The sequence below is a fragment of the Myripristis murdjan genome, chromosome 6 (assembly GCF_902150065.1).
Source record: "Myripristis murdjan chromosome 6, fMyrMur1.1, whole genome shotgun sequence".
NCBI lineage: Eukaryota > Metazoa > Chordata > Actinopteri > Holocentriformes > Holocentridae > Myripristis > Myripristis murdjan.
In genome coordinates, this window is record NC_043985.1 from 2,414,041 (window position 1) to 2,432,547 (window position 18,507).

Here is an 18,507-nt window from a genome sequence, read left to right on the forward strand (position 1 = left end):
GAGATGGGAGTGGCGGCGCAGCGGGGGGAGGTGCCGACAGATTCGGCTTGGCGTAGTGACAGTTTCATGCTAAAAGGCTTCGCCGAGGTGCGCCAAAAGCTCGCCATCTGAAACCAGGTCTACTTTCAGCGCAAGGCGGAGCGGAGCTGGCACAGTGGAAGTTTGGCTGGCTGGCGCACATCACCAAAACCTCACGATCAGCACAAACGGTGCCAATCTCCTTTGATCTGACATCAGCTGTGACGGGACAGTTGATATGGAGATATATGTATGTGATGATTGTGATCGTAGCATTGAATAGTGTTTTTTTCGGTATTTATTGCATTGTTCATGTGTCTGTCATTCCGGGAGCCTGCCTGTGAGGTTTTGGTGACGTGTCCGCACTGCTCGCCGGTCTCCGCTCCGCGCCTGTCTCCTGAGCTCCGCTCCGCCCGCGGCAATAGACCTCCATGTCAGCTGTGTAAACTTTCATTACGCCTTCGCGCAGCGCATTTTAAAGGCAAGGACAGGGGCTCATTTGATTGGTTACATGTGAATCAGCTGTGTCAAACCCACTCCACGCCTTCTCTCCTCCCCTCCGCCGGTAGGAGGGACGGCGGAGTACTTGCGCCACTGAGAACGGCGTGCCAAACTTGGAAAATCCGCCTGGCCACACCCAGTTGGCGAAGCGCATCTGCGCTACGCCCCCGCCTCACCAGGTCTGCGAAACTAGAGCCCTGGATCTTTTCTGGATGGATAACATTTCTGGGAAGGGAGGTTTGCCCAGAATACATTGTTTTGCAGCTCAGGCAGTTCAAACAGAGGGCATGTCAAAGAAGGAAGATATTTCTCTCTCTTGCTTTTCTTTCTCACTTTCATCTCCTCTCAGTGACAGCTGGCTGTCAGGGAGTAAATTAGCATGCTGAAGTGGGAAAACCCTACTGCTGATTTTACACTCGTGTCAGTTGGATCACCTTTACTTAGATTCAGTGACACACAAACAAGAAATGACATTATAATTGTGATGCTTCCCAGCACTTAATAATGACCAATCCTTGCATGATCAGTTGCAGATGGCTGTTTCTATCACTTAGAGTCATGAGATGTGACGTTTAGGATTATGTTAAGTCTGACTACAAGACATCTAAAATTTTCAGGACTTTGAATGAGTTCCTGCTAGCTGGGGGAGGGATTTACACTCTCTAAGGGATAAATGTGCAAACACAACATGATATAATAGTGTTATTACATACTTAATCCCCATACTGAAGGGAAATTCAGTGTCTTACTCAAGGACACGTATACCCCTTTCCCACCAAGCCAGTTTTAGGGCTGGTTTGGAGCCAGTCCCTAATCGCGAACCAGTTCTTCATGTCTTCTTCTCAGACAGGAAAACTGGTTCAGCAGCTCCAGCTCTTTGCTGGTCTACAACAAAAAATCAACCCCTTACATCTGGGTCTTGGGGTGGGATTATTGATCCAAATAGTGTGTCTAACAGCCAAGTTGAGATCTTGCTGAATATTGTGCAACGCCAATAAAACATCCCACATCAACACTATCGTGACACATCAGGCTATTTAACTGACCTATTTAACTACTTTTAAACACTAATTGAACGATGATACTAATCTGATCCCTTTATACGTTTTTCTTAAGCAATTGGCTGCTGCTGGTGTGTAGCTGCTAGTAGAAAATTGTTTTTCCAACATGTCCTGCTTGCTTCACCAGGACAGCAGCAGTGAATATGCTTGTCTCTTATACATTCCTGGAAAAAGGGAGGTGTACAGTGGTGCAGTGATGTGGTTTCCTTGCTAGCTCCAGCCTGTACAAAGCAAACTGTTTCGTAGAACTCTGAACTGGCTCGAGCACCAGTCCCAAGCTCTAGGCTCTTGTTGGTGGAAAGGGGGTGTTAGAGCTGAGGTGTGAATGAAAGTTGAAAGATGGTGTCTTGAACAGCTAGGCCTCCCTGATATCTCAAAAGAGTCTGAGAAAGGCAATTGGGTGGGAAATGAAGTAAGATGTTGATGCTACTTAAAGCAATAATTTTTATTTGTAGAGGGAGTGCTAAGTGAGATGCTGGACAAGAGTGTGTTTCGGGGTGCGTGCATGTGCATGTTTGCATAGGTGTTCCAGGTGGGCTGCAATGATGGATAGGCAAAAAGGACAGAGGCTGACAGCTCAGTGAGACTCACTCCTGTTCCTCATCTATCAGATAACACAGGACTACTCACACATACATTCATGCACAGTCATACACACACATACACCCATTTCCCCCTCCGTTAAGGTTGCAGATCAGGATTATTAGAGTTTCTGTATTTGTTAATGTGAGATAAATTAGACAAAGAGAGAAAAGCCGGCTCCTTGCAACAATTTCCTCCTCCTCTGTTTGGAAGTTAAGGCAGACAAGAGCAGGCAGTAGTAGGAAAAGAGATAGGAGAATGTGTGTTTGTGCACACGCATGCATGTGTGTGTGTGTGTGTGTGTGTGTGTGTGTGTGTGTGTGTGTGTGTGTGTGTGTGTGTGTGTGTTAACAGGGCCACGAAAGAGAGATCGTGACATCCTAAGCCTGAAAGGAGGGTCAATTCCCCTCTTCTAGTTGCTATGACAACCCAGCATCCTGGCCCCAAAAAATAATGATAAACAACAAGAAGAGACAGAGAGGGGGGAGGCGGGAGAGGGGGATAGAGAGAGCAAGAGAAGAGAAAATTTGTCTTTAAAAAGACATGATTGAGATGGTGCAAAAAAAATCATTCACTGCCAGCTTAGGGAGAGAGAGAGTGTGTATGTGTGTGTGTGAGAGAGAGAGAGAGAGAGAAAGAAACAGGCATACAGAGAGGGAAAGAACAATAAGGAGAACCAGCTTATTTTCTCTCCTGACTGTATGTAGCTGCTGGATGTGGAGCCCAGCAGGAAGAAGGCAGCGCTAATTGCTCCCCTTTAGTCTGCACTGAAATGGAGAAAGTGAAAGCAGTTTGCACAGTAGGTCCACTGCTCTGACCGTCACCTCTCTTCCTCTCTTTCTTTCTTACACACACACACTCACACTCACTCACTCACACATGTTGAGCACTCAGGTCTGTATTATCTCCTGTGCAGACATTGACATCTCTACTCCAGAGTGCTCACCCTTGAACTCTGTTGTACCGTCCTCATGGTCCAGAAGACGTGGCCCTCCCTCAGTGCTAGTCAAATAGAGCCTTCACTCACTGGAACGGCCAGATTGCAACTGCTGCTGCAAGGATTTGTCTCTTTTTCCTCTGTGGGAAGAGGTGGAGGGGAAAGCAGGGGTTTCTCAGCCTCTGAGGGGAGCTGGCTGAGCCCGGAATTTACTGGGACAGGGGAATTAGGTGAACACCAAGCGTGCATGCAGAATTTATTGTAGCCAAGTGTGTCAAAATGCCATCAATGTGCAGTATTGTGCACCTGAACAATAAAAGCAATCGAGTCTTGTTTCAAATGGATATAGTGTCTGTGACTGTACCATGGCTTGTACAGAGCCAACACATTTAAAGGGATGGTAAATCCTATAAAAAGTAGGGATTTTCTTATTGAGTATCATTCTTGAGTTCTATCTTCATTATCCGCTAAGATATGAGAGTTCCTAAAAGTCAATGAGTGTAATAAAATGAGTTTTAGGGGCTGCATTTATTTCAGTAATGCATTCCAGCAGGGGTGGGTGGGCTTTAGTTTCCCTTGTAGGTTGACAATGTTTTTTGGACCCTGGTAAGATCAACCAGATGTCCAGCAAAGTGAAAATATGTTGCTTGTTGGAACTGAAATAGCTACAACTCTTCAGATTCTCACAGTTTCACGATGTATTGTGCACCTAATAATGGCAATAAAAACATTTTAATGAAAAAATATATATTTTAGTTCACAATCCCGCAAAACAAGTGCTCAGACATTTATTATCTTTGGAATTATAACCAGCACTCACAAGTAAAGTAGTAAGTCTTATTTATTGCATGGGCTTATTGTATGCCCATGCAATAAACAAGATTTACTCCATACTTCACTCATGAGTGCTTGTTATAATTCCCATTTTGAATATTAATCATCTCTAATTTATCAAACTGGGGTTTCTATTCTGTTGTTATCTGCCTACCTTACTTATGAGTTCAGTGCTGAGTGCTGCTCTCCAAAATGGATGTAATCAACCATTTCCCTGTTCACTCGATCATTATTATTGACACTTAAACACAACCTCAACACTGTGCAATTTGTTCTGCAGTTCAGTTGCTAGTGTATAGGTTTATACTGTAGCTCCAGCTGAAGGTTTCTTTTGGACTGACTGAACTTTCCAATACAGTACAATCCAATACAGTTTCTGTATTGGATTAAATAATAACAATCAAATCAACTGATCCTGAATCAATTCACTTATGTTAGACAGCCTGAAATAATCAAGTTAGATCGATCTAATCGATCTTACTACCAGTTAATTGATGCCAAAACACCAGGTTAGCTGCATACAACAGCCATGCACTTCTTAAAATTTGAAACAATGCAGTTAGGAGTTACATAGTTACATGGAGTTAAATAGATGTGCCTCCCTCCAGGCTTGGCTGAACAAAAAGGATTGTAGTTCCGTGTTGGCATGTGGTATTTTCAAAATGGAGAATTCTGATGAGAAAACACTTGTAGAGGTGCCACTGATTGATCCAAAATATAAAAACCAGGTCAAAATGAAATCTCATGACATGGAATAAGCTGTCGTCTTACTTTAATAGATGAAATGTTGCATTAAGCTGTCACACTTTATTTAAGCATCCCTGTCCTGTTCACAGTGCCGCTGTCAGGCCCGTGGTCACTGTGAAAGAGTGAGATTTCATGTGGAGCCTGTGAATATCAAGCCACACAGAGAGCAGGAGCCAGGCATCTAAGATACATGAAATCCTCTTGAGGCTGAACCAGAACACAAGAGGTTCCATCCATCCTGCTTAATACTGGATCTCTCTACATTTCTGAGGGATGCTCTTCTTGTAGAGTGATCCATCTTTTATTTTATTAACTGTTTATTGTATTTTTTGTACAGCTATACCACCAAATAATTCTAAATAAATCCGTACACCATACAGAAGTATGAAGCAGTTGTGTATCAGTAGATCAGTGCCTTTCCCTAAAATCAAGGTGCTCTGAAAGCAGCAGGATGCATTACAGTGGAGAAACAAGAAGAATGTAAGATGGTTAAGTAGGAAAACATGCCAAGAGGAGTGAGGCATTCAGGATTTGTACAAAGAGATAAAGCTGTGAAAGAGACAGAGATAGGGACAGACAGAAGGTAACGCCAGCTCCCCTCCCTCTCTGTGCCTCTGATTGTTTGCACAGCACTCTCTGCCTGTGTAAGGTGTGTGTGTGTGTGCGTGCGTGTGTGCGTGTGTGCGTGTGTGTGTGTGTACCTGTGGGTGCACATTCTGTAATTGAATCTTACTCCACCATTAGATTAGCGGTGTGGGACTTTGTGTTAGTGCAAAATGAAAGAGACTGCAAAAATATGAATGCGAATGAGGATTAGAGTTGAACCTGGGAAGACGTTTCTTCGGTAATCTGAGATCGTTCAAGCACCATTGGGGAAATTCTTACACTGGTGGCCCCAAATGTCAGTAAGCACTTAACTGTCTGAATAATTTGGAGGACTTCACCACTTGGAAATTATGTTATGTGACATCATTACCTTAACCCTTTGATGCATGAACTATGAAAGCCTGAGTCCAGATTTTTTTTCTTATGTGTTTTCACTCTTCTTAGGGCATGAACACTTTTGTGAGTCTCCATACTTCTTTAAGGATGCAGGACTGGTATTACCATGTCATGATGCTAGTATTTCAGCAACAAGAACTGACAGTCTCTGCATAAACCTCAATGTAAGGGAGCAGCAGAGAGCATTCTAACAGCTGATATGCAATTCCACCATAGAAACCACTGCATTTAGGAGAAATGACTTTAAAACAGCTGTCCACTGTAGTGACCGCTGTGCGCCAAAGGGTTAAACACTCCTTGGGCCTAAATTACCTGTTCTTTGTACCGTCTGGTTGGTGTGCTCATCTGGCTCATTTGAGTGGAGATACTAAAATAACATCTCGGTTTGCTTTCCAATCTTTGATCCAAAGTTCCATCGACATTGCATTGTACTAAGAAGGGTACATGCCAATTTTGCTGCAGAGGCATCATAAAACTTCAATTAAAAGCGTCTCTTAATTAAATGCTGACTCCCTTCTATTGTTATGGCTGCATGTCCTTGCTAGAAGCCTGATTTCAGCAGAACTATGCTTGTTATTTGACCTATTTTAAGGTGCACTATTCAAAATTGACGGTTGATTGAGGTCAGGAACATTTAGAACCAAGCAGATGTAGGTTTGAGATTTCATGCTTGCTCCACATATTTTTGTCAGTTGAGTCTAAAGGGTCCTCACTACAGTGCAATTTTACATAGTGTAGGGTACCTTTAAACCCTCTCTTGTTGACTATTAGGCAAGCTTGCCTGTGAACAGCAGCCTCCTCTGGACAGCCAGTGCCAACTTGTTTTCCCATTGCTTGTTTCCTTGGGACAGCACCAGCACATCGGCTAATTAACTGGTACATTTTAGAGTACGTAATTTTCAACCCAAACCCTATCGGTCTCAGATTATGTTGTTATTCCAGCAGGTTTGATAGGGCTGGGCTCTGTGCTGTGGGGTCTTTTGTATGGGCCTATACTGTATTTGTCAATTTAAAGCTGCTACAGACAGCAAGCAGAGCTGACGCAGCGCAGACAACTTTCATTTCAACTCCCATGTTAATGGATGTGCTTATTCAGACATCCTGAAACCCACAGCAGACAGCGTGTGTGTGTGTGTTTTCTGTCTAAGGTCTTTTTTTTCTGTCATGCACATTGGACAGATACATAAAGCCACAGTAAATACACCATATTTTGCATTATATAAACACTGGTTGTGTGGCCTGTTAATAAAGTTTATTATGCTTAACTCGTGACTTCTGTGCATTGTGTTCACACATAAGAAAATGAATAGAAGCAGTTTACTTAGCAGTGACACAGCCTAACTTTAAGAAAAAAAACTACAGTCTAGCCTTGGGCATTAAAAGCTAGCCCAAACAGTATTTTTGAGGAAAGGACAGTCTGCTCAAGACGGTGTGAATACTGCTGGTATAATATGGGCTGGCAGAAAGCCACAACTCAAGCACAACCGTTAACGTTCCACTGCCTGTGTGCTCCTGCCTTTAGAGGTGAAATGGATGCTGACAAAGTCAAGAAAAGTGCGACTCAGGGGAGGCTTTGGTCAGCCGAGGGTCAGTTAGGCAAACCGTGTCTTTTTTTTTTCACAAAACATCTTGCGATGAATTCCTCGGCACAATCAAACTGTAGTATTTTTCTATGGGGAAATTCACAGGTCATTCCAAAGTTGTTTGTTTTTGAATAATTTACAACATACTGTGCACAGTATGTTGTAACTGCATTTTTGAAAGGTGCTACACAAATGTCCCTTATGTGTGTTAATATAATTCATAATTAATCTGTGATTTGACATCCTGTATTTTCTGGTAACATCTTTAGATCAGCAGTTGTTTTCCTGAGTTTTTCTGAGCAAGCCTTTATGTAAAAGGAAATAAAGGCTGGTGTCAAATATAGGCTGTAAGGCTGAGCAATTTTATCGATTCTGCAATATCGATATTTTGTTTCCCCAGAAAGTATCGATTTTTCAGCTGTGAGTATCGATACATTAAGCCCCATCCAAATCCCCCGTGTTCCGTCTGGTGCTCTGCTCGCCGCCCATTTCCCTCGTTCGCGTTGCAGGAGAGCGATTAGGTCAGCCAGCCGCTAGTGTCCATGTAGAGCATTTCTAGCAAGTTACCCGTCTAGATCCTCTCTTTACACAGACGCCAATGTCTTCCTCTTCTTGTTTACGCAGTCAGAGCTAAGAGATTCAGGAGAGAGGTGCTACAGCAGCGCACTGACATCGCTGACATCGCTTCGCTTTGTTGTGTAACAAAGCGAAGAGTTGCCACTCCGCTCTATTTTCACTGGCTAACAGCAGCACACTGGCTTAGCTTGTCTATTCAGAGAAGAGGTATCACTTTGGCTTATTTTTCAATCTATGTTATCACATGTGTACCACTGCTCATTCATTGGTAGCTGAATTGTTAGGACTGTTTGATGAGTAATTTACATTTTTGAAATAATAATACTAATTTAACATATTGTTAAATTATTGGAGTCAAGCCAAACTAATTTTCTCATCACATCTGTGATTCATTTTGTCCAGCATTTGCAAGCTGTAGACTCTCTGTCCAGTCTGAGCCATGCATTGTGTAATTGATTGATGCTTTCGGTTTTCAGTTCAATTAATTCAATCCAAGTCAATGGAACACTCACAAGACGTCACCAAAATCACTCTGTCCCTTAAAAATCTTTCAGAAAATGATGTAAGTGTATCGAATCGTATTGTATCGTATTGAATCATATCGAATCGTATCGAATCGTATCATTGGCCGAATATCGTGATATATATTGTATCGTGAGCTGAATATTGTGTATCGTATCGTATCGTGAGATTAGTGTATCGCTACAGTCCTAATAGGCTGGTTGCTTTTTATGATTGATGCAAATAAAAGCCTGGTCTAATGATGAAAGTTTTATGTTTTATTGTAGACTGCTTATGTGACTTGATCCAAGTGGGCCCAGCCATTCGTGCTTCCTTGGTAAAGATGATAATTTGGGCAAATCAAACCAATGTAAAGAGCATCATTTTGGGAAGATGCAGCACTCTTTTTGGTCGCAGCACCTCTTCTGTTGGCAGCTTGCCACATTAGAGGGGGTCAAATGTATCCATCTGTCAGTGTTAGAGCACAGTAATTTACGACGGTAGTGGCCTATGGGGCTAGGGAGGAGAGAAGGTGTGTGTGCATCTCTGTTTGACACATGTAATGTGGGAGTATTTCATGGTTTAGGAAATGGGGTTAGCTCGCTATCTGCTTGGCTGGCGAGTGATGTGTGCATTGCTGGGTTTCTGGTGTGTTACCGGAGAATTCCTAAGTGGGTCTAACCAGGCTAGCTGGCTGCATGCAGTAAACTGGGTCACTGCTGAATTAAACACCACTGCTTCTGCTTTTGCTGTTACTTGGCTGCTGCACCGGAGATGGCTGGGTTAGAAATAGTCATGGCCATAGCATAAGAATAAACAGTAGAGCCCAAGTAAAGAGGGAGTTTGGGGTTGGTGCTGTAAAGACAAGAAGTGGCATTTCAGTGGTGTGGCTCAAACAAATAAGGCCCCTGTCACTGAAAGGTTACACTAAGATCTGCAAAAGAAAGCCATTTCATAAGGCTTTCCCCTCTTGTTTTGTGAATGTGCAGCCAAAGAGCAAGATGACAAGATGTCTGAGGATCAGCTACTACTTTGTATTTTCTTAATAAGGAGCCTGAAAAGTGATGGGATAGAATAAATGGCAGGACAAATAGGAAGAAGTGTAGAGTGAGGGCAGGAGTGGAATTAGAAAGAGTGACAAAAAGAGTGCTGCTGGCTGTGGTTATGAGGTTCCCAAGAGTTTTTTTTTGTCAGTTTTTGTCTGTCTGTGGTGCAAACCCTGTGAAGCCTTTTCTCCTGACTGGTCAAAGCCAGAGCCCATGCCAGAAAGTACAGCTCTTTGTTCCTCTGCTGTATGTGTATCAGCCCATTAAATGATCCACAAACGCTCCCACTCCTGCTGCTTCGGAGAGGACAGGGCCAAAATAACAGAGGCAAGAAAACGGCAGCAGAAGAAAGGATGGAGCAATAAAAACTGAATTAAGATGCAGTGATAAAACAGCATATTCATATGCATATGCTTCCCTAATCCTGCAACCAATAAACCACGCAGGGGCTAGACAAGGCAGGCTAAATATTATGAATAGTACAAGCGGAAGTACAAAACGGCACATTTGAATTCAGCCCTTCGTGAGGCTGCGGTCCTTCCCTTCCCTGTGGTTTTCTTTCCCTCTGCAATGGTCCCAAAGCCCAACCTGCTGCGTCCAGTCAGGCACACTCAAGGACGAGCACACAGCCAGGGCAAGAGAATTAATATTTGATGTTCAGCTCCGCATCATTCAGGGAGACAGGCAGCCAGACAGGCAAACCAGCGAGCAGATTCAGAATTCATTCAATACTGCAAATATCCAGTGCCCATGACTGCTGACACTGGACCCACCAGACACCACAGAAAAGCTAACTACTTTGTAATGCTGGATTCCAGTTAAACAGCACAGAGAGATGCCGCTTGTTTGCTGGACTGGAAAAAAAAAAGTAGAAAATGGGTCTGCAGGACAATCATTTCATTGAGATGCAGCCTGGCAATCTGTTACTAATGACTAATTGAGCCCCATTACAAATGCAACAGCCTCATATAAGCAATTAATTTGGCCTCAACTAAACTGAAATTTTGATCCACTTGAGGAATCCATCAACAGTCTGTTCAGTAGAAGACTGTTAGCCTGTTGTTAGTCTGTATGTAAACAGCCAACAGTATCAGACACCTCTGATGCATACGGTTCATCCACAAACCAGATGGCGATGTTGTAGGGTGGTAATGTAAAAGGGGTTTAAGCAAACCTTTGAGCAAACCCACACAGACACAGACAGCATGTGGACATGCAACTCTGCATTTCTGTTTCAATTTAAAGAAGAAAGAACTGGCCTGGCACAGCCATACTCTTATTTCGCTCCTGTTGCTCACTTCACAAAACTGGGCTGGGCACTGCTGGGTTTGAAATATAGTCAGAAGCAACGGCTGTTTACCAGAATATGTAGCAGATGATTGGATCAGCCGTCTGTCTGTCATTAGATAACTTGTCCAATCAGACAAACAAACCAAGTGATGTATATGACTGTGCGGAGGCTAAACAAAGTCTTCATTGTGGTTCTGTTGGTTCTGTTCTCGCTGTTTTCACTGCTGATAGGTCTGACTGCATGCTAGCTGCCAGGGATGTTCTGCTTGAAGCGTGACTTGATGGCTTTGTGAGTCAAAGAGTACAGATGTATCATTGTTGCAACTGATGATGTTAGGATGAGGCAAGTGGTCAAAAATGGTAACATAGCCATAGAGATTGTGTTATAATGCTATATAGTGTTAGGCCAGACAAAAATAAAATTCTGGGTTCCGGTTCCTGACCGAGTGTCCCATTTAACCCCACAGTCAGGTTATTTTATTGCCCTCTGTGTAAAAATAAAATAAAAAAATAAAATAAAGGCACTATGCGACCATGTGTGACCTTGTTGGCATTGGTCAAAAGTTAAGCAGGGCTTTTACTTTGATCTATGTTGCACTCGCCTTATTTGTGATGTTCTCGTGTAACTTCGGAAAATAATAATAATTCATGGAATCACACGCCACTGACAGCACTGGCTGGAAAGAATGGACTTCCGCACGGTGTGTGTGTGTGTGTGATTTGTCCTCACAAACCATCAGTGAAAATAATCCGACTACAAGAGAAAACCTTTGCAGATGTAGTGAAAGAGGGGAAACAGTGCCACTGGAGATTTGCAAGTGGAGCCTGGCTCTATGGCGGTGGGCGTGATGGGTGTATTTGACTTCAGGTATCTAGCGCTGCGATGCGAGCCAGAGACCCCTCCCTCTGCTAGTAATAATGCTGCTCCGTCCGTTAAAAAGGTGGTAACTTATGCAAATATTGAATTAATTATATTTAAAAAGCAACCCATGCATCGCTTCTGAAAATAAAAAAGGAACCAAATCAAATCAAATCCCTACCTACCCATCCTTCCCATGAATAAATAAAATAAAATAAATCCCCCTACCCATCCTTAAAATGCTAAATAAAAAAAAATTAAATAAAATAAAACAAATTCCCTACCTATTTATGCCCTTAAATGACAAGGAACCGGAACCCAATATATTTTTTTTGTTTGGCCTTATATCACACTTAATACCATGTAGCCTGTGTTTTAAAAAAAGAATTTGAAAATATCAGTGGCATAAAACCAATGATCTGCTGATCTTTACAAATCAAAACTTGACAGTTTAACAGTGGCATAGCTGTAAGTGCAGAAGAACAAAAACCTGAAAGTCAAATCAGATCATGGATTTGGAGAATCATGACACCACTAGAGTCAAACAGAGGTGATCTTATGGGACCGGACGGCTGTGGAAAGTTGGGAAAGTGCACTGCACACAGGTAAAAGTGCCACTGTCACATGTACAGTTAAGCTGGTCTGTGCTTTATCGTTGTGAGGTTGAGAAGACGTTTGTATGCTAAAAAGCACCAACCCCCTTGAACTACTTTAAGTGTAAGCATCTTTGTCTGTTCCAACAGTCAGACTGCTTTGGGTCTGACCAGCCTCTTCATTTGCAGTGTCCTCTGTGAAGTCACCTGATAGGACATGAACAGTTGTCATAGGCAGATATCTCTAAGTGTAACACAAGTCATACACAGTGAAATAAGGAAGAATCAATACTAGAGGTATGAGGCTTCTTTGGGCAACATTTCCTCGGCCTGGTTGAAAGCACAGGCAAACAGTCTAGCAAGTGTTTTTGATGTAGCAGGCAGAGGGGCAGCAGTCATAAGGAGCTTGAGTTTGTTCTTAATTGGAAAAGCTCATTTCTGAATCTAGCATTCTCAGGTCGTGTTTGTTCATCTCACTTAACTACTCCCCTCAGTAAGCAGACTGGATGCATACAGTCAGTGTCTGAATACAAATTTTGCACAGTGGTCATAGGGGACCAGTTATAAGGGACAGTCATGAATCATGAAAGACTGAGCTATTAATCCAAAGAATAAATAGTACTCAACACAGAAAGATGAAAAACGATGAAAAGATGAACAGTATTTGCTGTGTTTTAAGGCTTGCTTACATTTGCAATCTCTATAAACACTGGAGTGAAATAGATATTTCCATCAAATTCCATGGTCTGGTCCTGGTCCCGTGGTCCTGGTCTTGTGATGCTAGAGGCCATGTTGCCAGTAAAAAAAAAAAAAAAAATACTATATTTCATATCATACTGCATGTTTTTTTTTTTTTTTTTTTTTTTTTTTTTGAAATCTGTATCATTTGAAGGTAAATGTTGTGGTGTTGTAGCTAATTCCTACCGTTTCCAGGATAAAAAATAACTCTTTGATGACATTTTAGGGCATTTTCAGCCCTAACATTATATGTGTCTAAGTAACGTTATGTGATTGTGGTCAGATTGGCACGTTTCTCCCTAAGGGCTCCGAGTATACAAAAGCTTCATTAATCATGATTTTAATTAACAAAAGGCAACCACTTCAGTGCCTGGCAAACTTCTGTTGCCAGTGGGCAGTCCGCAGTCCTTATCCATCTCAGAATTTTGGCTGCATGTGTATCAAGAGAGCTTTTCTTTCTTACTTTTTCTGCTCCGTGTTTGCCTTTTTATTTTACCTCAGTATTATATAAGCTTTTCAGTGATGCTGCTGACTTAGTTCACTATCTTTGCCAAATGCATCTGAGTGAGGAATGGAGGTGCTGCGGGGGGGCTGCCGGCTGAGCTGCATTGACTGATAAATAGACCAGGCCTCTCACCGTTCTCCTTATCTGGAGTGTTGGGCCTAGTTAAAAAAGTCATTATTACTTGCTAAGTTAAAAAAAAAAATGCGTGTGCTTTGCTGGCCACAGGAGCTGATGGCCAACCAGGATTTTTCATGGTACTCTTGATGGCCAGTCCACCATTGGTCACCACTGGCTTTCACTAAGACAAAGCCACAGCTGTGACTCCCCTGGCATTCTTTCTTACAACAACATACAGTGTGAGGATACTCTGTGGAAGATATTTTCAGCAGCAGCGACACATATAAATCACTCACTCGTCACTTTGACCGTGATCTTTGCAGAAATAGGCTTCATTTAAAGGCCCCATGGCATGAAAAATGCAATTTTGGTTTTTGTGTGATAGGGAAGGTCTCGGGGCCACATAAATACTGTCCCATGCATTAAACCTGGGATAAATAGAGAAATGCACACAGCCTGTTTTGAAACGCTCCCTTTAAGACGAGCGAACAGCACTTCCTCCTTTTTGTGACATCACACATAAGGCTACACCGCCTGCCAGCCCGCCTCCGCTCCCCAGGTAACAAGCTAACAAGTTAGCAACGTGTCAAAGAAATGTTGCTGCACCATAGACGGATGCAAGGAGACTCATGTTTCATTGCACAGTCTTCCAAAAGAAACACACGTTACAGACCAGTGGCTGATGGTAAATTTTTCCTGGGTCCTGCAGGATTTTACTCCAAATTTGCTCGTCTGTTTGGCTCATTTCAGCACCGACTGTTTTATCAACCTGACACAATACAATGCCGGTTTTGCCGGTCTCTCTTGCTGTCTGTTCGATCGAACCACAGATGGCAGGATTGTCATTGTAGCCATGACAATCATACATACTACAGATCTATATAAGATGATAATTCCTGTTTACCGGTGAGTACCATTAAGCACCGCTGAGCAGCGTAGGTTTCAGTTACTTGCCTGTGATTGGCCCGACTATATGTCACTCAAAGCAGTCAGCCAATCAGTGGAGAGGTGCTGATTCTTTCTTCTGATTGGCTAAATGAACCCTGCTGCCAGAGCTCTGGGAGAAAGGCAAGAGAGAGGAGCTGTGAAATTATATTTATCAGACCACAGGTACTCAAAACCACAAATACATCATGATAGGGATATGAACAGTTAAAATAAAACCCTGGAAAAGTGTACAGCATGGGGCCTTTAATTTGATAATGTTGAAAAATGGATTATACCATGTTGGGTTGCCACAGTTAGGACACACTACTAAACTATTGTTGTGAAGGCTTCTTCCTGCAACAGTCTTACTGAAAAGTCCAAGATCACAGGACCTAAATGATGAACACACCTACTGATGACTGTTCCATCTATACAGCCCTGCATCATCGCTTGCGGGGCTAAGAGCAATAGTTATACAATAGCAATGCATACATCTCAAAAACTGAACTGACTGTTGTTGAGGGCAAAATGACTAGGAGCACAGCCTAACACAGTTTCATGATCCTGCTGCTTATAGATGCTGCCCAGAAGGAAGCGAGTGAGTGTCACATAGCCTGGAGATTTTGTTACGCAGTTGGTGTTGTGTGATTACCAAATTGCCCAGACTGACAGGCAGCAGGGATTCAGCTAAAGGTTTGTACCACACAGAGGAGCAGGCTGGATTGATTTCACAGCAGCTTGAGAAAGCGCTCACCTCGCAGCATTAAAGGCAGTGATCACACCAGGATTGTGTATGTCTGTGTGTGTATGTGAGAGGGGGAACGGCTCGGGTTGGGGGGTCCTGGGAACATAAGATGCACTGCTCCAGAGCAAACGGGCTTTTGTGAAAAAATGCCGCTACAGTATCGATGAAAATCCGGCAAAAGTGATGTTTGTTGAAGGCAAAGCAGATTACTTTTAAAGTGCTTCATGTCGCAGAAAGCAAAACAGTTATCAAAACAGTTAAGCTGATATCACTTTGAAATCAAAAACCAGTAGGAAGTGTGTGCCAGGATTTCTCCCTCAGCATGTTAGGTGAAGTAAGTATGTTAATGGAACCAGTAGCACCTTGCCCATTATTAAAATTACAGATTGGGAATACATTTGCTCCTGTTGAACAAAAGTGCCAAATGGAGGCCACTATTTTCTTCTATTGTTTAAATTGTTCATATAGTATTTTTCTACATTCCTTGTTTATAATGTCTATATTGCTCTTTGGTACTTATTATCTGTATATACTGTTTATAGTGTAAATTATGCTTCATATCTTGCTATCCACTTTGCTGCTGTAATACGTGAAATTTCCCCACCATGGGACTAATAAAGGAATATGTTATCTTATCTTATCTTATCTTATCTTATCTTATACACTCCAATGACAGCTGGATTGGGATGGGGCGTGTAGGAATTGTCAACACAAATGGTGTCTTTATTAAAGGAAAATTCCACCCGAAAACACATTGTCACTGTTAAAAAACAGGGATTGATGATTGATGTTTTTTAAATTCGTTTCAGGATGCAATTCCATTTTTCTGTTGGTAACCTCACCAAACCACTTCATGGGAGAAGGAAGTGAGCTCTGTCTCTTCTATACTAGATTTCTCTTTTTCCAATTAAAGTCCATTGTAGCTGTGCTGAAAGTATGACCCACTGATGTCAGTGGTTTCACTTTTGGCTAGTTATCTGTAGAAGAACAAAAATACAACATCAAATGAAAAACACCAATGCAATGCAAATCACCAGCCCGAGGTTTTAAATGATGTAAATGTATTTTAGGCTGAAATGCTCCTTTAAGGCTTTCAACTGTACCAATCCCAAAAGTGGATTTGTCATTGCAAATACACTCTGCTTTGTTCAAAACTGCATAACTTTATTTTAAATTCTCTTCAAGGTTCATAATATGTCGTTCTGAATTACAGGGAAATGTGTATACACATGATGCACAGGATATCTAGATATTTTCTATTTGATGTAATGCTGCAGCCTTAAAACAATGGCATCTTGGAATGAATATTGAATATTTCGCTCAATGTCAGAGTGATGTGGCTTCAGTGAAGTGTTGCAACCAGTAGATATAGAATATGTATGACATTGTCGCACAATATGGAAAAAAAATTTGTTTTTTCTGTCTTTTAAGCGACTTAAGGGGGAATTTAAGGGAATATCAGAGTTCAGGGGTTTAACTGTGCATATACGTGCAGGGATGAATTCATTCAGTTTTTGTATTTGTATCAGCATTGCTCCTAATACAATCTGCACTCAATCATGTTTTATCTTAGAATTAGAGGTAGAGTGAAGGAAAACGCTGACATTAGACATTAAGGGTAGGACATGCAAACAAGTCAATAGACTGTCCTCACAGAGTTAATAACACAAGTGGTGCATGTGTTTGTGTGTGTCTCCTGTAGATGACGGCAAGTTGTCTCTGGATGAGTTCCAGGCTTTTTTCTCAGATGGCACACTGAACGAAGAAGAGCTGGAAAAGCTGTTTCACACCATCGACTCTGATAACACCAGGTCAGCACTACCTTGCTACTGTGTGTATATGTGTGTGTATATGTGTGTGTATTTGTGTGTCTATGGTATGCATATGAATTTTTGCAGAGGCATGAAGTCAGTTTGTGCATGTATTTACGTTTGTCTTGTGTTGTATGCTGTATGAGTGTGTGTGTGTCTGCTTGCTCTGGCATGACTTTTGTTTTTGATCACATCTCACTATCAATTATGAAAAAGCGGAGAGATTCATGCAGCTGTTGTTTTCCTGTTCCGCAGCCTCAATCACATCATTCTTGTTGTGGGTGTGTGTGTGTGCGCACGTGCATGTGTGTGTGTGTGTGTGTGTGTATACACACACATATGCAAAATGTATGTAATTCATCCTGCAGCCAGGAAATGTCGCATCCAGTTTTGAAAGCTCTCTTTATGGAGAACCTTTTGTACCCAAAGCCTCTTTGCATGAGTGACATCTTCAACGTGGAAACGTCAGAATAGAAAAAAATGCTAAAGAGACAGGAGATAAAAAAAACAGACAGAAAATGATGAAAGAGGAGTGAAAAAAGTGGAAACACACTGTTACCTGTTTATATGATCTGTTCGCTTCCTTTTTCATCTCTCTCTCCCTCCCTCTCTGCAGTAGTCAATGCGACCCTCTGTAACGCTAATCTTGCTCCGGCCGCTGCACCTCAGGACGTTCTGTTTTGATTGGCTCTCATTAGGAGATCAATTTATAGGCCATTTTAATCAGCCAATCAGCTAATTCCACCTGTAATCAGTAGAAGTGTGCTGACAAAGTGGGATCTGAGCAATGACACAACTAGCTTTCGTTAATTTACACAACTCATGAATCCTGAAGGGCATGGAGTAAACTGAAGCAGAGCGGAACAGCAGTTGACCTTTATGGATGAAATGAATCAGGGTTCCAATATTGACTATAAGACTTTGACCAACCATTATTGGAGATTTTTTTTTTTTTTTTTAAATCATTGCAGTAACTGGACTATGCAACCACCTCCATCCGTCCTGCGTCAAACATCTTGGCTGTGCTTTACTTTTGCAGATCGTCCCTCTCTATAAATCTTGACTCGATGCGGTGGATGCAGCCAGAAAGTCTTACAAAGTTTCCGCTCATTAGGGTTAAGTAGACTTTGCGTCGGCATGCCAGGGCTCAGCGTTGTCATGTGACAGCAGATGAGGTTATCGACCGGAAAAAACCCAACAAAAAACCAGTCTGGAATAAAAGCTGAAATGACAGCGAAAGCATTTCCTGTTAAAGCAGGAAGCTGATGGATGGAGCAGAGGGGCGGAGCAGGCAGAGATGGAGTGCTCTCCTACTTCCAAATCACTTCTCCATCTGTCTCTTTCACTCTTTCATTTCCTGCTCTCCCCAGCTCTCCTTTCCTGTCTCACCATTTTGTGAGATTTGTCTCTCTGTTCTGCCAAGCGCTCCCTTTTTTTTCTGTCACCACCTCCTCATCTTTTTGCCCTGTTCTCTCTATTGTTCCCACCTCTTTGCCCATCACTTCTCTCTCCATCTGTAATTCATTCCTGTCTT

At 42.3% G+C, this 18,507-nt stretch overlaps 1 protein-coding gene across 1 annotated transcript in view; it reads left to right on the top strand.

Annotated features, from left to right (window-relative positions):
* Positions 1-18,507, top strand: part of necab2 (N-terminal EF-hand calcium binding protein 2) — a 150,320-nt gene that overhangs the window by 40,042 nt on the left and 91,771 nt on the right. The window contains exon 3 of the mRNA XM_030053284.1: positions 16,865-16,973. Coding sequence (XP_029909144.1) covers positions 16,865-16,973 — 109 coding nt within the window. The remainder of the gene's footprint in view (positions 1-16,864; positions 16,974-18,507) is intronic.